General features: G+C 39.9%; 1 protein-coding gene across 8 annotated transcripts in view; it reads right to left on the bottom strand.

The window, feature by feature from the left end:
* The window catches only part of LOC125384427 (estrogen receptor-like), a 151,130-nt gene that overhangs the window by 74,969 nt on the left and 61,071 nt on the right, over positions 1-15,090 (bottom strand). For all 8 annotated transcript variants that reach the window (XM_048403530.1, XM_048403529.1, XM_048403532.1 and 5 more), the window contains exon 3: positions 7,104-8,442. In XM_048403530.1, coding sequence (XP_048259487.1) covers positions 7,104-8,359 — 1,256 coding nt within the window. In that variant the 5' untranslated portion in view covers positions 8,360-8,442. The remainder of the gene's footprint in view (positions 1-7,103; positions 8,443-15,090) is intronic.

The following is a 15,090-nucleotide window of genomic DNA, read 5'->3' as shown; positions in this document are numbered from 1 at the left end:
CCAAATTTCATTCAATAATACCCTCCCGACATTTCAAGGTGTGCCCAAACTCTATCTGACATCAGCAAAGATCACCTGTACAACTCCTTCAGGTCGTCTACAAACATTACATACAAAGACAAATAAATCAAACAAAAGCAATCTTTTATTCATTTAGCAGTCTGTGACTTAGCCCCTTGTCCAAAGCCCAAGTCAAGTAAAATTCTGTTTGGTCTACAGTTTCGGGGTGCTTCATAAAATCAACATCTTTATAAAGAGTTACCTCCCTTAGACCACATTCCTTTTTTTCCAGAGGGCAAAACATTCAAGTCGTTAGTCCTCATATCACGGGTCTAGGAATTCATTTGAAAATGAACTACTGGTAATTTCTACAAATCCTGTGGCTACCATAGGTATTGAACATGTTACTTCTGGTCAGGGGACTACTGACAGTTTCTGATGCAAGTCTACATCTTGAATACTATAATAATAATTTATTGATAAAACACCGAGTTCCAACTAGGCTGCCCACAGGTGCTTGACATTATTATTACCCCAGTTAATGAATCAGTGCTCACTTGATTTTCATTCTCAGCTCCCTTGGGAGTATAAAACCCAAGGTTCCTGTGAGTGAGTGAGTGAGTGAGTTTGGTTTTACGCCGCTTTTAGCAATATTCCAGCAATATCAGGGCTGGGGACACCAGAAATGGGCTTCACACATTGTACCCACAAGGTTCCTGTGAGGCACTAGGAGGTTAACACAGTCACATTATCATATCATCCTACCGGGTACCCCTTCACTGCTGGGTGAACAGAGGCACATTTCGAACAAAGTCCCTTGCCTAAGGAGACACCACATGTTACATGTGCTTCAGTGTGGGGCAGCCCAAGAAACTGTCACAAGTCAAGCTTACTACATAAAGGCAATCTCACCAGTGTTTTCTGGGTATCAAATGTGTCATGTCATTCAAAATCACTTTTTAAAATTTGATGATCATGTTGTTGTTTCAAACTGCCTTTAAATTTTTAAGGCATATCACAGTATAAGCAAATATCAGTTTGAACCTTTTCCTGTCGAAGTGATATGAGCTCACTGTGTAATCAAATCTACATATTTACATATATATTTTCAAAACACAAAGCTGAATGGAACATCGTTTTTTTTATAAAGATATAGGTTGGTCAAGAGATAACTTATTCAGAAGTACCACAAGTCTGTAGAAGCGCCAACATTCCCTTGTGATGTCACAATTGAACAAGTGACATCACACTGTAACTTTGTTATAGTATGATGTCACACATAAGGAACATATTTGGCATTGCAATCAATCAACTTCTTTCGAAAATATGCTGTTAACTATGTTATCTACACACAAAAATCAAATTAGCAAATTTGAGTTTCTATGTAAAAGAAATAAAAACAATCAATTTTGTTAGATTTGAACACTTCAACTTCATGCTACACTGTATATGCTTAAGTCAATAGACCAATAGGCCATTGGGAGTTAAAATATACATATATAGATCCATTCAGCTACTGAATGTATGCACAAGAACTACACAATCATAGGGCACTTAACTTAACTTAATCATAAACATACTAACTTGTATTTTATCAAAAAGTGAAAACAAGAACTGATATTATCATATTTACATTGATATTAGAACATTTCTACAGCTAATGGGGCAATATCTTTTACACCCTTTTGTCGAGAACATGCATGTGACATGATGTCTAAAAAGTCAGGTGAAATAAAATCTATAGCACATCCTCCCTCTCTCTATATATCCTTCAATAACAAGCACTGTTCAGCACACTGGACAATGCCCTTCTACAACAACGTTAACACTGTGGAAGGTGATACCAGGTCATAAACCACCCCATCCACTGTTTGAAGACTACTTAACTGAGGTCATTGTGAGGTCATCCTCAGGTCAACATGTGGCTGTGGGAAGGGGAGGGGGGTGTCTGACCACCACTGGGACATTTCATTATCCTGCCTAGGTTTGCTTGGCACTAAGCCTGACAAGGCTGGAGACAACACTGTCATGCAGTGATAGCCCACCTGTCCCTTACCTGCTATCACCTGTGTGGGCATCAGGCAGCCATTATCTCAAATATTTACACCCCTTGTCATACATATTGTAATTACAAGTAAAAAATATCATCTATTCCAAATCTCAAAATTCCCAAATTCTATATAAGCAACCCCTAAATCCCCTTTCGCCCCTTTCGGGCCCGTGTGCGAAATACGCATCAGTCGGAAAGCGCACGTCAAATCTCCAAAGTAAGTAAGTAAGTAAAAAATATCACTCTCACACAACTACCTATCATTTACAGGCAATCCATGGAATCCAGACCATAGACCATAATGATAACAAGGTAGAAACACTATATGGATAACAACTTCTTTACTCTGCTATTATGGCAACGTTTCAGTATAGACTTCCTTGACAACTATCTGCATCAAAATTTCGCAATAACAGTACATTAAAAAAGTTGTTTCTTAGAAAAACTTATCAAACATAACATGCACCCACTCACTCATGCACCCATACACACACATTGCTTTTGGTTTCCTTGTTTGGATGTCAGTCCAGGGTGGTTGGGAGGGTTCCCACAGAAGACTTTTGTCCAAACCAGCAAAACCATAACACATGCTGAACGTTGTTTTGTCTCAGGCCCATCTCTGGGACAGTGAATAATGGTTCATGTATTTAAAGCAGAATATTCAAAAGTTTTCCACTACCTTGATACTGACATACAGGCATCTGCTTAATGCATAAATATGTTTCCTAAATGTTATGACGTCATGTAACGTCATAGTTCTCCTAAATACTATAACATCATGGAACGTCATAGTTCTCCCAAATGTTATGACGTCACGTAACGTCATAGTTCTCCTAAATGTTATGACGTCACGTATCGTCATAGTTTTCCTAAATGTTATGACGTCACGCAACGTCATAGTTCTCCTAAATGTTATGACGTAACGTCATAGTTCACCTAAATGTTATGACGTCACGTAACGTCATAGTTTTCCTAAATGTTATGACGTCACGCAACGTCATAGATTTCCTAAATGTTATGACGTCACGCAACGTCATAGTTCTCCTAAATGTTATGACGTAACGTCATAGTTCACCTAAATGTTATGACGTCACGTAACGTCATAGTTTTCCTAAATGTTATGACGTCACGTAACGTCATAGTTTTCCTAATTGTTATGACATCACGCAAAGTCATAGTTCTCCTAAATGTTATGACGTAACATCATAGTTCACCTAAATGTTATGACGTCACGTAACGTCATAGTTTTCCTAAATGTTATGACGTCACGCAACGTCATAGTTCTCCTAAATGTTATGACGTAACGTCATAGTTCACCTAAATGTTATGACGTCACGTAACGTCATAGTTCTCCTAAATGTTATGACGTCACGCAACGTCATAGTTCTCCTAAATGTTATGACGTCACGCAACGTCATAGTTCTCCTAAATGTTATGACGTAACGTCATAGTTCACCTAAATGTTATGACGTCACGTAACGTCATAGTTTTCCTAAATGTTATGACGTCACGCAACGTCATAGTTCTCCTAAATGTTATGACATCATGCAACGTCATATTTCACCTAAATGTTATGACATCTAGTAACTATATGTTACAACTTCATGTCCGTTATTCAGTAATGGCCTGATGAGGCATACGTGGTACGAGTTGAAATGCTAGCTAACTTAAACTGTGTTCAATCTTAGCATCATCATTTGCTTCATTCAGTGTCAAGATGATGAGAGCCAGTGGAAGAACAATTTTTGACACAATAATCATGTGTACCTGAAGATGATGTTAGCAAGTATCTGAGGTAAGCACAGGTAAGCACAGGTAAGCACATTGAAGCACTTACCTTTCTCCACTGAGGCAGCTGGTACAACTGAAGACATGGTGTGATGCACAATTAGATCTTAGAAATAGAGAGCAACTATTTCACACTTTACAACTATTACCAAGACAACAAACAATTTTGATAATATGATTTGTCATGCCGAATAATGTTGTTTGGTTTAAAGAATCATTATTGTGCACCACACCATCCAACAGCAGAAAGCAAGCTACAGTAGCAGAGCCAAGGAAAATATCATAGTACTGACTGCATAATGACACAATAAGTCGTGGATAAAAAAATATTTGAAAAATACTTTCACACAATTGATTCGCATGAGAATTTAGTATTCATCACAAATTCTTTTTTTCAAACTCCTTTTTCAATCATTATAATTCTATTTGTATTCTCAAATATTTCTGATAAAAAGCAGAGAAATAAAACTTACTGATGGTATTTCACTCAAATTGACAGCAGGTGATCGATTCTTCTCCCTTCCTTACTGCATCACTCACGATATATTGTGTCACATGCAACCATTACAACATTGTAAAATCATGAACAGTAGATATTGCAAAACATTGCTTTAATGAATATTTTACTTCATAGGAACTGATTGACTAAATTTCATATCAGGGTTTAATCGACCCTTATGTGCATGGTCTTACCAAGGAAGCAAAAGGACCTTATACTAAATAAGAAAAACAGCTGACAATAGTTGCCTTGTTTTGCAATACTCACAATTCTATTAAAGAAATAACAAAGGCACACATGTTGTAGAGCCATTTATTCATGATATGAGATGAAATTGATGAAGAAAAATACAACACAGAATGAAATGCCCTAATATGTGAATGCAATTATTATACAATTATCCATGCAAGAAACTATCTACTGGATACTGCATTCATTGATGAGTTAGTTTTGCTGATTCAAGGAACATAAAGCTTCTTAATAACATTTGTTCAAGAAGGCATTGAAGTTACACCTGCATGACAGCAGTGATACAGGTGGTCTCAAACTATGGTTGATAAATGCAAGGTTGCCATGATCAGAATTTACATTTCAAGGTTGATAAGGGAGATAACTACATTGGTGAACTATGCAGTGAGAGTTATCCCCCTTCATTCCTTACAACATGTAAAATCTGACTGCCAGTATGATACAGGTGGTCTCAAACTGTGGTTGAGAAATGCAAGGTTGCCACAATTAAAATGTACATTTCAAGGTTGATAAGGGAGATAACTATGCAGTGAGAGTTATCCCCCTTCATTCCTTACAACATGTAAAATCTGACTGCCAGTATGATACAGTCGGTCTCAAACTGTGGTTGAGAAATGCAAGGTTGCCACAATTAAAATGTACATTTCAAGGTTGATAAGGGAGATAACTATGCAGTGAGAGATATCCCCCTTCATTCCTTACAACATGTAAAACCTGACTGCCAGTATGATACAGTCGGTCTCAAACTGTGGTTGAGAAATGCAAGGTTGCCACAATTAAAATTTACATTTCAAGGTTGATAAGGGAGATAACTATGCAGTGAGAGTTATCCCCCTTCATTCCTTACAACATGTAAAACCTGACTGCCAGTATGATACAGGTGGTCTCAAACTGTGGTTGAGAAATGCAAGGTTGCCACAATTAAAATGTACATTTCAAGGTTGATAAGGGAGATAACTATGCAGTGAGAGTTATCCCCCTTCATTCCTTACAACATGTAAAACCTGACTGCCAGTATGATACAGGTGGTCTCAAACTGTGGTTGAGAAATGCAAGGTTGCCACAATTAAAATTTACAAGGTTGATAAGGGAGATAATCATGCAGCGAGAGTTATCCTCCTTAGTTCATCACACAATGCTATGCTGCAGCTCTGGGTTATGGAAAACTGAGGCAAAATGGCATAGCATTAGAAATAATAGCCATATCCATTTTGCTTGCTTAATATACATATATGATGTAATATAGGATCAAGTTAAATTGGTTTGGTAAGTGTCAACAGTACAATATATTTTAGAAGAAAATCTCAAGGGTTTTGTCAACACTGAATTCCAAACAGTGAAACTGGACATAAATTCAATAAAATAATACATGATGTAAGATTTCTGGATATTACATTAAACTCTGAACTGCCAAGACCCAAGATCAGTTCACTAGATCTAATTCAATCATTTATCTTCTATTATATTTCATTTGTTGCGCGACTGTCCAACCTTGAGAATTACTTCCTCAATACATTAGATGTCAAAAGATGTAAATTTCTCTGACGTGTGATGTTGAAGGCACAGCCTAACATGATGTGTGGTCCAGGATGTCTTCAGCGCCACTCATAAAGAAACCACAGCAAGCTCAGCAAAGTGAGTGGCTTGCAGGAAATAGCACCAATTTGAAATTTTCCAGTAGGGTGAAATGTGCCACAAATTCATTAAACATTGATAATTGATACAGTAGTTTTAAGTAAATGTCCATGCATGTTTTTCTTTGGAATATATTTTGCTTGTGAACATAGTATGAAGTGTTACACCACAATAAACAAATAGAACTATGCACCCTGGACTACACACAGAGATAAGACAGGAAAGATGGCTGATCTAGAAGACTACAGGTGGACTGGACTATACAGATGAAGGAAGGAAAGAAGGCTTATCTAGAAGACTACAGTGGACTGGACTATACAGATGAAGGAAGGAAAGAAGGCTTATCTAGAAGACTACAGTGGACTGGAGTTCACAGACCAAGGAAGGAAAGATGGCTTATATAGAAGACTACATGTGGATTGGACTATTCAGAGGAAGGAGGGAAAGATGGCTTATCTAGAAGACTCCAGTGAACTGGAGCTTACAGACCAAGGAAGGAAAGATGGTTTATAGAGAAGACTACAGGTGGATTGGACTATTCAGATGAAAGAAGGAAAGAAGGCTTATCTAGAAGACTACAGGTGGATTGGACTATTCAGAGGAAGGAAGGAAAGATGGCTTATATAGAAGACTACAGGTGGATTGGACTATTCAGATGAAGGAAGGAAAGAAGGCTTATCTAGAAGACTACAGTGGACTGGAGTATACAGATGAAGGAAGGAAAGATGGCTTATCTAGAAGACTCCAGTGAACTGGAGCTTACAGACCAAGGGAGGAAAGATGGCTAATCTAGAAGACTACAGATGAAGGAAGGAAAGAATGCTTATCAAGAAGATTACAGTGGACTGGAGTAAACAGATGAAGGAAGGAAAGATGGCTTACCCTAGAGGACTACCAGGTAGACTCTCCTTGCCGGAAATGCCACTATCTGTGGAGACAGATGACCGTGAGAGCGGGGCGACGGGGAAGGTCTGGACCTGGTCGCTCAGCAGGACTGTTGGTTTGCCCCCTGTTAGGATGCTCATCACATTCGGGGTCACCTGAGTGAGCATGGTGCTCTTCAGTCCTGGGATCCCATCACCCTGAAGGAACTGAGTTGTATCTGAGGTACATTTTGTTGAAATCCCTTGAGTGTTATTGAGGTAACGACCTGTTGAGGTCAAAAGAAGTTTATCATGGTCGCCCAGAGCAGAATGCTGCTGCCCTGTAGCTGCAAAAGCCACGAAGGCTGCCGCCGGCAAGGTGCCGGTACTGCTGGGGCTGATGTCTGGATGGTACTTGAGGTCAACGTCCACCCCACGGCCAAACGGAGCGCAAACCTTCTTGAGAGACAAGTCATAAGGCTCGGAGGTCGTAGTCTGGCTGTGAGGCGAACACACTGAACTGTTATCCTGTAGGTACGGAGGTAGCTGATTCACTAGAGCACTTGCCCCTGAAAATGTAGTCGAGGTACACGATCTGGTCAATGAGGTATTAGAAGGAGGTAGTTGGATCATCGACTGACAGAATGCAGGGACAACATTTGGCTGCTGCTGCTGCTGCTGCTGAGGATGCTGCTGCTGCTGATGCTGGTGCTGCACCTGAGTGATGACTGTCTCTGAGACAAGTTGCTGACCCTGACGTTCAAGAACCTGAATATAATGCCCCTCGGTAGTTTTGGATGCCAAAACATGACCAAAAGGTGGCATGTTTTTGCCGGGCATTTTGAGAGAAAGGGTATCATGTAAGTTCTTTTCCCTTTGGGCCCTTCCTGAGGCTGAGCTAGCTGCCGTGGCATTCTTGTCAGGTCTGGGGTTGTCTAGGTGTTCTGCATTGTGGGGTGGAGATTTCCCTTTCCTTGCAGGAAGGGAGGTCTCAGGGAGGTATTCCACTTTAACAGATTCATCACGTTTTGCACAAAGTTCTTTCAGAATATGAACATGTCCCTTATTGTCATGGGCCAGTTTCTTTGACACCCCCTCCCTACCATGCTTAGACTTGGTTGGTGTTTCATCCTCCCCAGATGATGCCGGTGGTGTTGCTGCCGGGGTGGATGCTGCCGTCGCCAACTCAACATTGGTGAGTTTGGAAAGCTCCTCTTTGGATAAAAACTGCTCAGCAGATGTAGGCCCTGATTTTGGTTTCTTTGGAGGAGGCATAATGTTGCGAGGGGACCTATGTGCATTCTCTGCTGGCAGACTTGCGGATGATCATGTTGACATAGAGATGCAGGTCCCACAATCTGAAACACCAACAAACAAATCAGAATCAAGGAAATAAGAACGGCAGACAAAATATGTTCTTTCAATCACCTGACAACACTTATTTTATTCTATCAACATGTTTCTAATATATCTTTGACCTTGCTTTTACCTAGCTTTTCAATAAGGTCACAGATGTTTGACCTTTAACAAACTCAAACATGAAGCCATCCCTGTAAATAATTATCTGGGCAATCTTCAGCTCACAAAATCCTGGATAAGACAATTATCAAGCAAAATTATCCCTACAAAGTTATATTATATAAGACTTAAAAGAAAACTTTAAAGCCATAATTTGCAAATATAACTATATTCACAAATGCTGTTATCCAAACACCTTTTATGTCAATCAAGATATGTGCACTGATTACAAAGTTGCTATTCATCCACCCTGTGTCAGAGGCAGCCAATACACAGACAGGAATCACACTAGGGCATCACATCTTGTATCCCCTTGTGAGCCTGTTGCTCTGAGGCAGCCAATACACGGACAGTGATTACACTAGGCATTACAGCTTGTGTCTCCTTGTGAGCCTGTTGCCCTATGACAGAGGCAGCCATGACACAGACAGTAATCACACTAAGGCATCACAGCTTGTATCCCCTTGTGAGCCTGTTGCCTTGTGACAAAGGCAACCATGACAGACAGGAATAACACAAGGGCATTACAGCTTGTATCCCCGTGTGAGCCTGTTGCCCTATGAAAGAGACAGCCATGACACAGGGAGTAATCACACTAAGGCATCACAGCTTGTATCCCCTTGTGAGCCTGTTGCTCTATGTTAGAGGCAGCCAATACACAGACAGTAATCACAGTTGTGTCTCCTTGTGAGCCTGTTGCCTTGTGACAGAGGCAACCATGACACAGAGAGTAATCACACAAGGGCATTACGACTTAATACCCTTGTGCTCCTGATGATTCACCCACTTGCAGGATAATAGGTCAATACTTCATGTCCAAGGAGGGTGACCTGTGCATTACTACTGAAACAGTTGACCTGAGGTCACAGCTAATCTAGCACCTGGAGCCTACTAGTGGTCAACTCAGGCCACTGACCGATGTGATGTCGTTCAGACAATTTTACATTAAAATGAATTAGTTTGTATAAGATTGATTAAAACATTTGTAATCATTTTAAACATGACATAAATGAATACATTTTACCACACTTTCCCCATGGGATTAAATCTTTGACATTTCTAAAATCTAATTGTAGAAGTGTGTGGACTCATCCTACAGATGACATCCTTACCCTGTCATTGGTCATATGGACAAGACCCATGAAGAATAGGTCTTCAGCAACCCATGCTTGCCGTAAAAAGCGACTATGCTTGTCATAAGAGGCGACTAACGGGATCGGGTGGACAGGCTCGCTGACTTGATTGATGCATGTCATTGTATCCCAATTGCGTGGATCATTGCTTGTGATTTCAATCACTGGATTGTCTGTGCCTTACTTGATTATTTACAGACCACCGTCATATAGCTGTAATAGTGCTGAGTGCGGCGTTAAACAACAAACAAACAAATCATATGGATAAAGTATTGGATCACAAAGTCAGTGGTTCAAATCCCATAAGTTCTATTGCCACTACAAAAATATCAGTAAAGTTGCTCCCATCAATACATACATGATTATCTGAAATCACTTTCAAATTTAGATGGGAAACTAATTCTTACTAACTGGTTCCACAAATTTAATATTTTCATGAGTAAATTAGATTTCATTTCATCTGGTCCCTTACACAGCCCAGTATGTGCCTCCCACAGGAGGGCTGAACCAACCTGACTATTGTAGTACTCATTATTTACCTGCCAATAACAGCAAGATATATCAACAGTGAAATAGATTGTGCTAATGGGGAGAGTTTATTTGGTAGTAAGCACTGCAAGTTTGACTGAGCTGAACATACCAAGGGAAGCAACTCTTGCAGGCATAGCTACTGTTAAGTCACATGATGCAACACTGTCACTATTTACAAGTAAAATATTGATTAGTAATATAATTTCCAGAAAAACTGAGGCTGTCTCGGTGCTGTGCTGAGCTGGCGACTGAAATGGGATCACGGCAAATGATTTCCCGCGAGAACCATGGCAGGTACAAAAACACTGAGACAGGTTAAAGGGGAGGGGAAGGAAAAACTGCCAAAGTCTGTGGGTCATGACTCCCTAGGACACAGGAAGTTAATAATGCACTGCAATATGAAAGCAATGTGGAATTTAATTATTCACGGAACGTCCAGTAACCAGCAAGCACAGCTAAGAACCTCTGGTTTCACCGAAAGTCCAGTTACCAGCAGGCTTGGCTACCAACCATGTGATGAAACCAATCACAACAATATCTATTTAAATACATCTCATTACAACATTCAGTGTTTTCACCATCTGGTTTTAAAATAATCAATTTCCACCAAACACAATTTTTATGCCACTTCAAGAGTGAGTGAGTGAGTGAGTTTGGTTTTACGCCGCTTTTAGCAATATTCCAGCAATATCACGGCGGGGGACACCAGAAATGGGCCCATTGTACCCATGTCGGGAATCGAACCCGGGTCTTCGGCGTGACGAGCGAACGCTTTAACCACTAGGCTACCCGACCGCCCCGCCACTTCAAGAATTGATCAGTCATTTCAACCAGAGATGAAAATCTCACATCTAGGAGCTACTGTCCAGATATTATGCAATAACCCCAATTTAAACAAACTGTTTTAGAATTTAATTTCTTAATGTAAGAAAGCAGTGAGTTCACTGTGTAAATCTGTGTAGCAGAATTACATAACGTGGGCACACCCATTTTTATGTTCATTATGCAATAGATGCAAAAACATATTAAAATCAATTCTTAAAAATTAATGTGTCAACCTTAATACACTGCATATTTAATCATTAACACACACAAGGGGCGGTCTGGTAGCCTAGTGGTTAAAGCGTTTGCTTGTACATAGAAGACCCGGGTTCGATTCCTGACATGGGTAAAATGTGTGAAGCCCATTTCTGGTGTCCCCCGCCATGATATTGCTGGAATATTGCTAAAAGCGTAATAAAACCATACTCACTCACTCTTTAACACACACAATACAACACAAGGGTAGGTAAACATTTGTCCGAAAAAACTTCAAAGCCTTTTCAAGGCTTTTTCAAGGAACGTATAGTCAAATTAAAGGCAAATATGATCCTGGATCGTATCGCATTCATTGGGCAGAACACTTGCAATTCAACCAGTCATCACCCAAACAGGGTTTTGAAAATCAGCAAAGAGGTTTAAGTTACTTGTTATCATGCAGCATTATTGTACATGTCACGGACATTCGCAAGCACTCTTATATTCAAATAAATAGCAAAACAAATTATGCATGTAGTTAGGGTGCAATTCAAGTTCTTTTCAAGTCATGTGGTTTATATTGAAGGCCTTTTCAAGGCAAACTAAAATTAAGACCTTTTCATGCCTCGTGCGCATCCTTAACACAACAAAATTTTGCAAAAAGCAAAACCAGGTTCTCATTTTATCGTCAGCCAATCAGATAACAGTAATCTGTTAGTGAGCATGATCTAATTCTTTTTCAGTCCAAGGAAACATAAACACACAAAAATGTGCTTCATTAGCCAATCAAATGCCACAGAATCACATGCAATTTATATATTATCAAATAAATACCAAAAATAATGTGGTTTTCCATTAGCATGCTGTTTCAAGTCAGTCATTCGAAACTCAGGATCTTGTTTATAATGGTACTCTCTGTACACTATTAATCTCTGGACGACAGGTGGGTGAATCTTCTATTGGGAGTTGAAAGAGGAAACAAATTATCGATGTATTCACTCTACTAACAATAATCATGGTAATATGTACGGGAAATCTGTCACACAAAGAGGTGAGATTATTTCAAGTACCTTGACTTGTAATGGATATTTTGAACTGTGTCTAGCTGGGTTCAGACTTATTGTGAGTGGACATGCGTGAAGCCTGTGTGGGTGTGAGAACAGTGTCCAGCTGGGATCTCCGGGATAAGGTGTTCCCGGAGACTGGTAATCTTCAGACTTCCCTGCCCCATCCCTAAGCCAAAGTAACATATGACTCCAGTAAACAATCCTTAACGGTATTAAGGTCTTCAGGCTGAAGGAATAATGTGCAGATGCAGTAGTGATACAAAGGCTCTTAAATTAAGGGTCAGTCACAAAACTGAGGAAACTGAAACTAACTGAAATCAAGCTAGAATAGTAAACTGTGGATGGTGATTCTGAGACACTATTTACACATTAACTACTCAAAAGACATGCCATGACAGATTAACTATAGTCATGTGATTGAATGTTCGTTTGTTTGTTGTTTAACGCTCCACTAAGCAATATTCCAGCTATATGATGGCAGTCTGTAAAATAATTGATTTTAGACCAGACAATCCAGTGATTGACATCACGAGCATCAATCCACGCAATTGGAATACAATGACATGCATCAACCAAGTCAGCGAGCCGGACCACCCGTTTCCGTTAGTCGCCTCTTATGACAAGCATAGTCACCTTTCACAACAAGCATGGGTTGCTGAAGACCAATTCTAACCTGGATCTTCACAGGTCTATAGTCATGTGAAAACAATTAGGTGTCACTTGTTTGATAGGCATTACTTAGAAGTTGGCGGATGACAAGATAGACACAATTTTATGGATAACAACTTCTTTAATACTGTATTAAAGAAGTTGTTATCCATAAAATTGTGTCTATGTTGTCAATTAGGTGTCAGTATATTTGCTGATACTGGTGTATCATGGAACAATAGTTTAGTAGCATACATAGTCGTGTACTTTCATGAGAAGTTAAATAAAGTGTGCTACATTTACATGATGTAGGTATGGAGGCTGAGAATAACAACTCATATTCACCTTCTGTCAGGGATATATTGATATGTGTCCGTGGTGTGATCATGTCCCTAGGGATGTAATGATTCATCAAATAATTGATGCATCACAACCATTGATGGTCCGATGGTAATAAAGTTAAATCAATAGCTGACACAAATGCAGCACTACACTCTGATATATACAATGAACACAGCTCCTGATACTAAGCAACTTGACCTTTTGTCTTGAGACCTTGCTTGAAGATAGGTATTTGTTTGTTGCTTAACGTCACACTCTATATTCCAGCAATATAACAACAGCCTGTTAATAATAAAGTCTGGACCAGACAATCCAGTGACTGATATTGTGACCATGGTCCATGCCATCAGGGTACGATGACAGGCAGTCACCCAAGTCACCGAGTCTGACCACCCGTTCAATTTGGTCAGCTCTTACAAACATCACCAATTCCTTGAAGAGAGGGGCTGTGGGGTAGCCAAGAGGTTAAAGTGTTGGCTCGTCACGCCGAAGACCGGGGTTCGATTCCCCACATGGGTACAATGTGTTAAGCCCATTTTCCGGTGTCCCCCGCCGTGATATTGCTGGAATATTGCTAAAAGCAGCATAAAACCATACTCACTCACTTCTTAAAGAGAGATTTATACCTATCCACGCACAAACCCTCAGACACTAATCAGATTATCTCCCCTAACACCTTCACAAACAATCTGCTGACTCCAGGATTTGAAAGACATGTTGTCATCATGTCGAACAACAATTGACATCTACCAAGGAACATTGACTTCTACCTTTTCTGAACTTATAGTAATACCAATCAAACTGTTGAGAATTGCTATAACACTCTGCAATTTGTCAGAATTCACATTTTAATCGTAAATAACATGTCTGTATGATAGTGGTGATTGGACAAAAACTTAGTTAAATGAGATTTGAGTAAGACTTTTATGATTGGTTGACGAATGGGGTTACTGCCACAGTCGGTTTTTAAATTGCTTTATGGATGTGTACAGGTAACACCTGTCAGTAGGTGTGTGTGTGTGGGGGGGGTGGGAATGCAATTTAATTATATTTTTAACTCTTCTCCTCCACTAGATGTCAGCTGGTATGAAAAATAAAAATGGGAGGAGAGCCTACAACACAGCTGTTGTTTTAACCAAAGCAACCTGATCAATTCAAGCAGGTCTACTGTTGTGCATCTATGCATCCTATCAATATCAGGAACAACAAAAAGCTATTTTGACGCCCATGTTTAAATTATGTCAACCTAAGTATTTCAGTAGTCCAAAGTAACAGTAAGTTTTACGTCGCTTTTAGCAATATTCCAGCAATATCACAGCTGGGGACACCAGAAATAGGCTCCACACATTGTACCCATGTGGGGAATCGAACCCGGGTCTTTGTCGTGACAAGCCAACACTTTAACCACTGGGCTACCCCACCCTGCCCTCGATGTGAATTATCTAAGAGATTGCATGGACTCCCCAGAAGCTGATGCCCCATGGTGGAACACCATACATACATTAATCTTGGAATGATTCATAAACATGGATCATTTAAATCTGCCATTTGTCTTCCTAGAGACAAGGACATGAGAGCCTGGTATGAAATAGAACATTCCATGACAGCACCATCTCAACTCTGTCGATATACGTCTGTGACTTTACCATGTTTACAGATGTTTTAATCTATTCCCTATTGCAACTACTAGCGCCAAGGAGTTGGGAAGACGATTACTATCAAGACCATGTCAAGATCCTTTTCGAGTATA

Source organism: Haliotis rufescens, unplaced genomic scaffold (genome assembly GCF_023055435.1).
Source record: "Haliotis rufescens isolate VD_foot unplaced genomic scaffold, xgHalRufe1.0.p SCAF_3, whole genome shotgun sequence".
Lineage (NCBI taxonomy): Eukaryota > Metazoa > Mollusca > Gastropoda > Lepetellida > Haliotidae > Haliotis > Haliotis rufescens.
The sequence above is the reverse complement of the archived record's forward strand: the minus strand, read 5'-3'. Positions and strand labels throughout refer to the sequence as shown.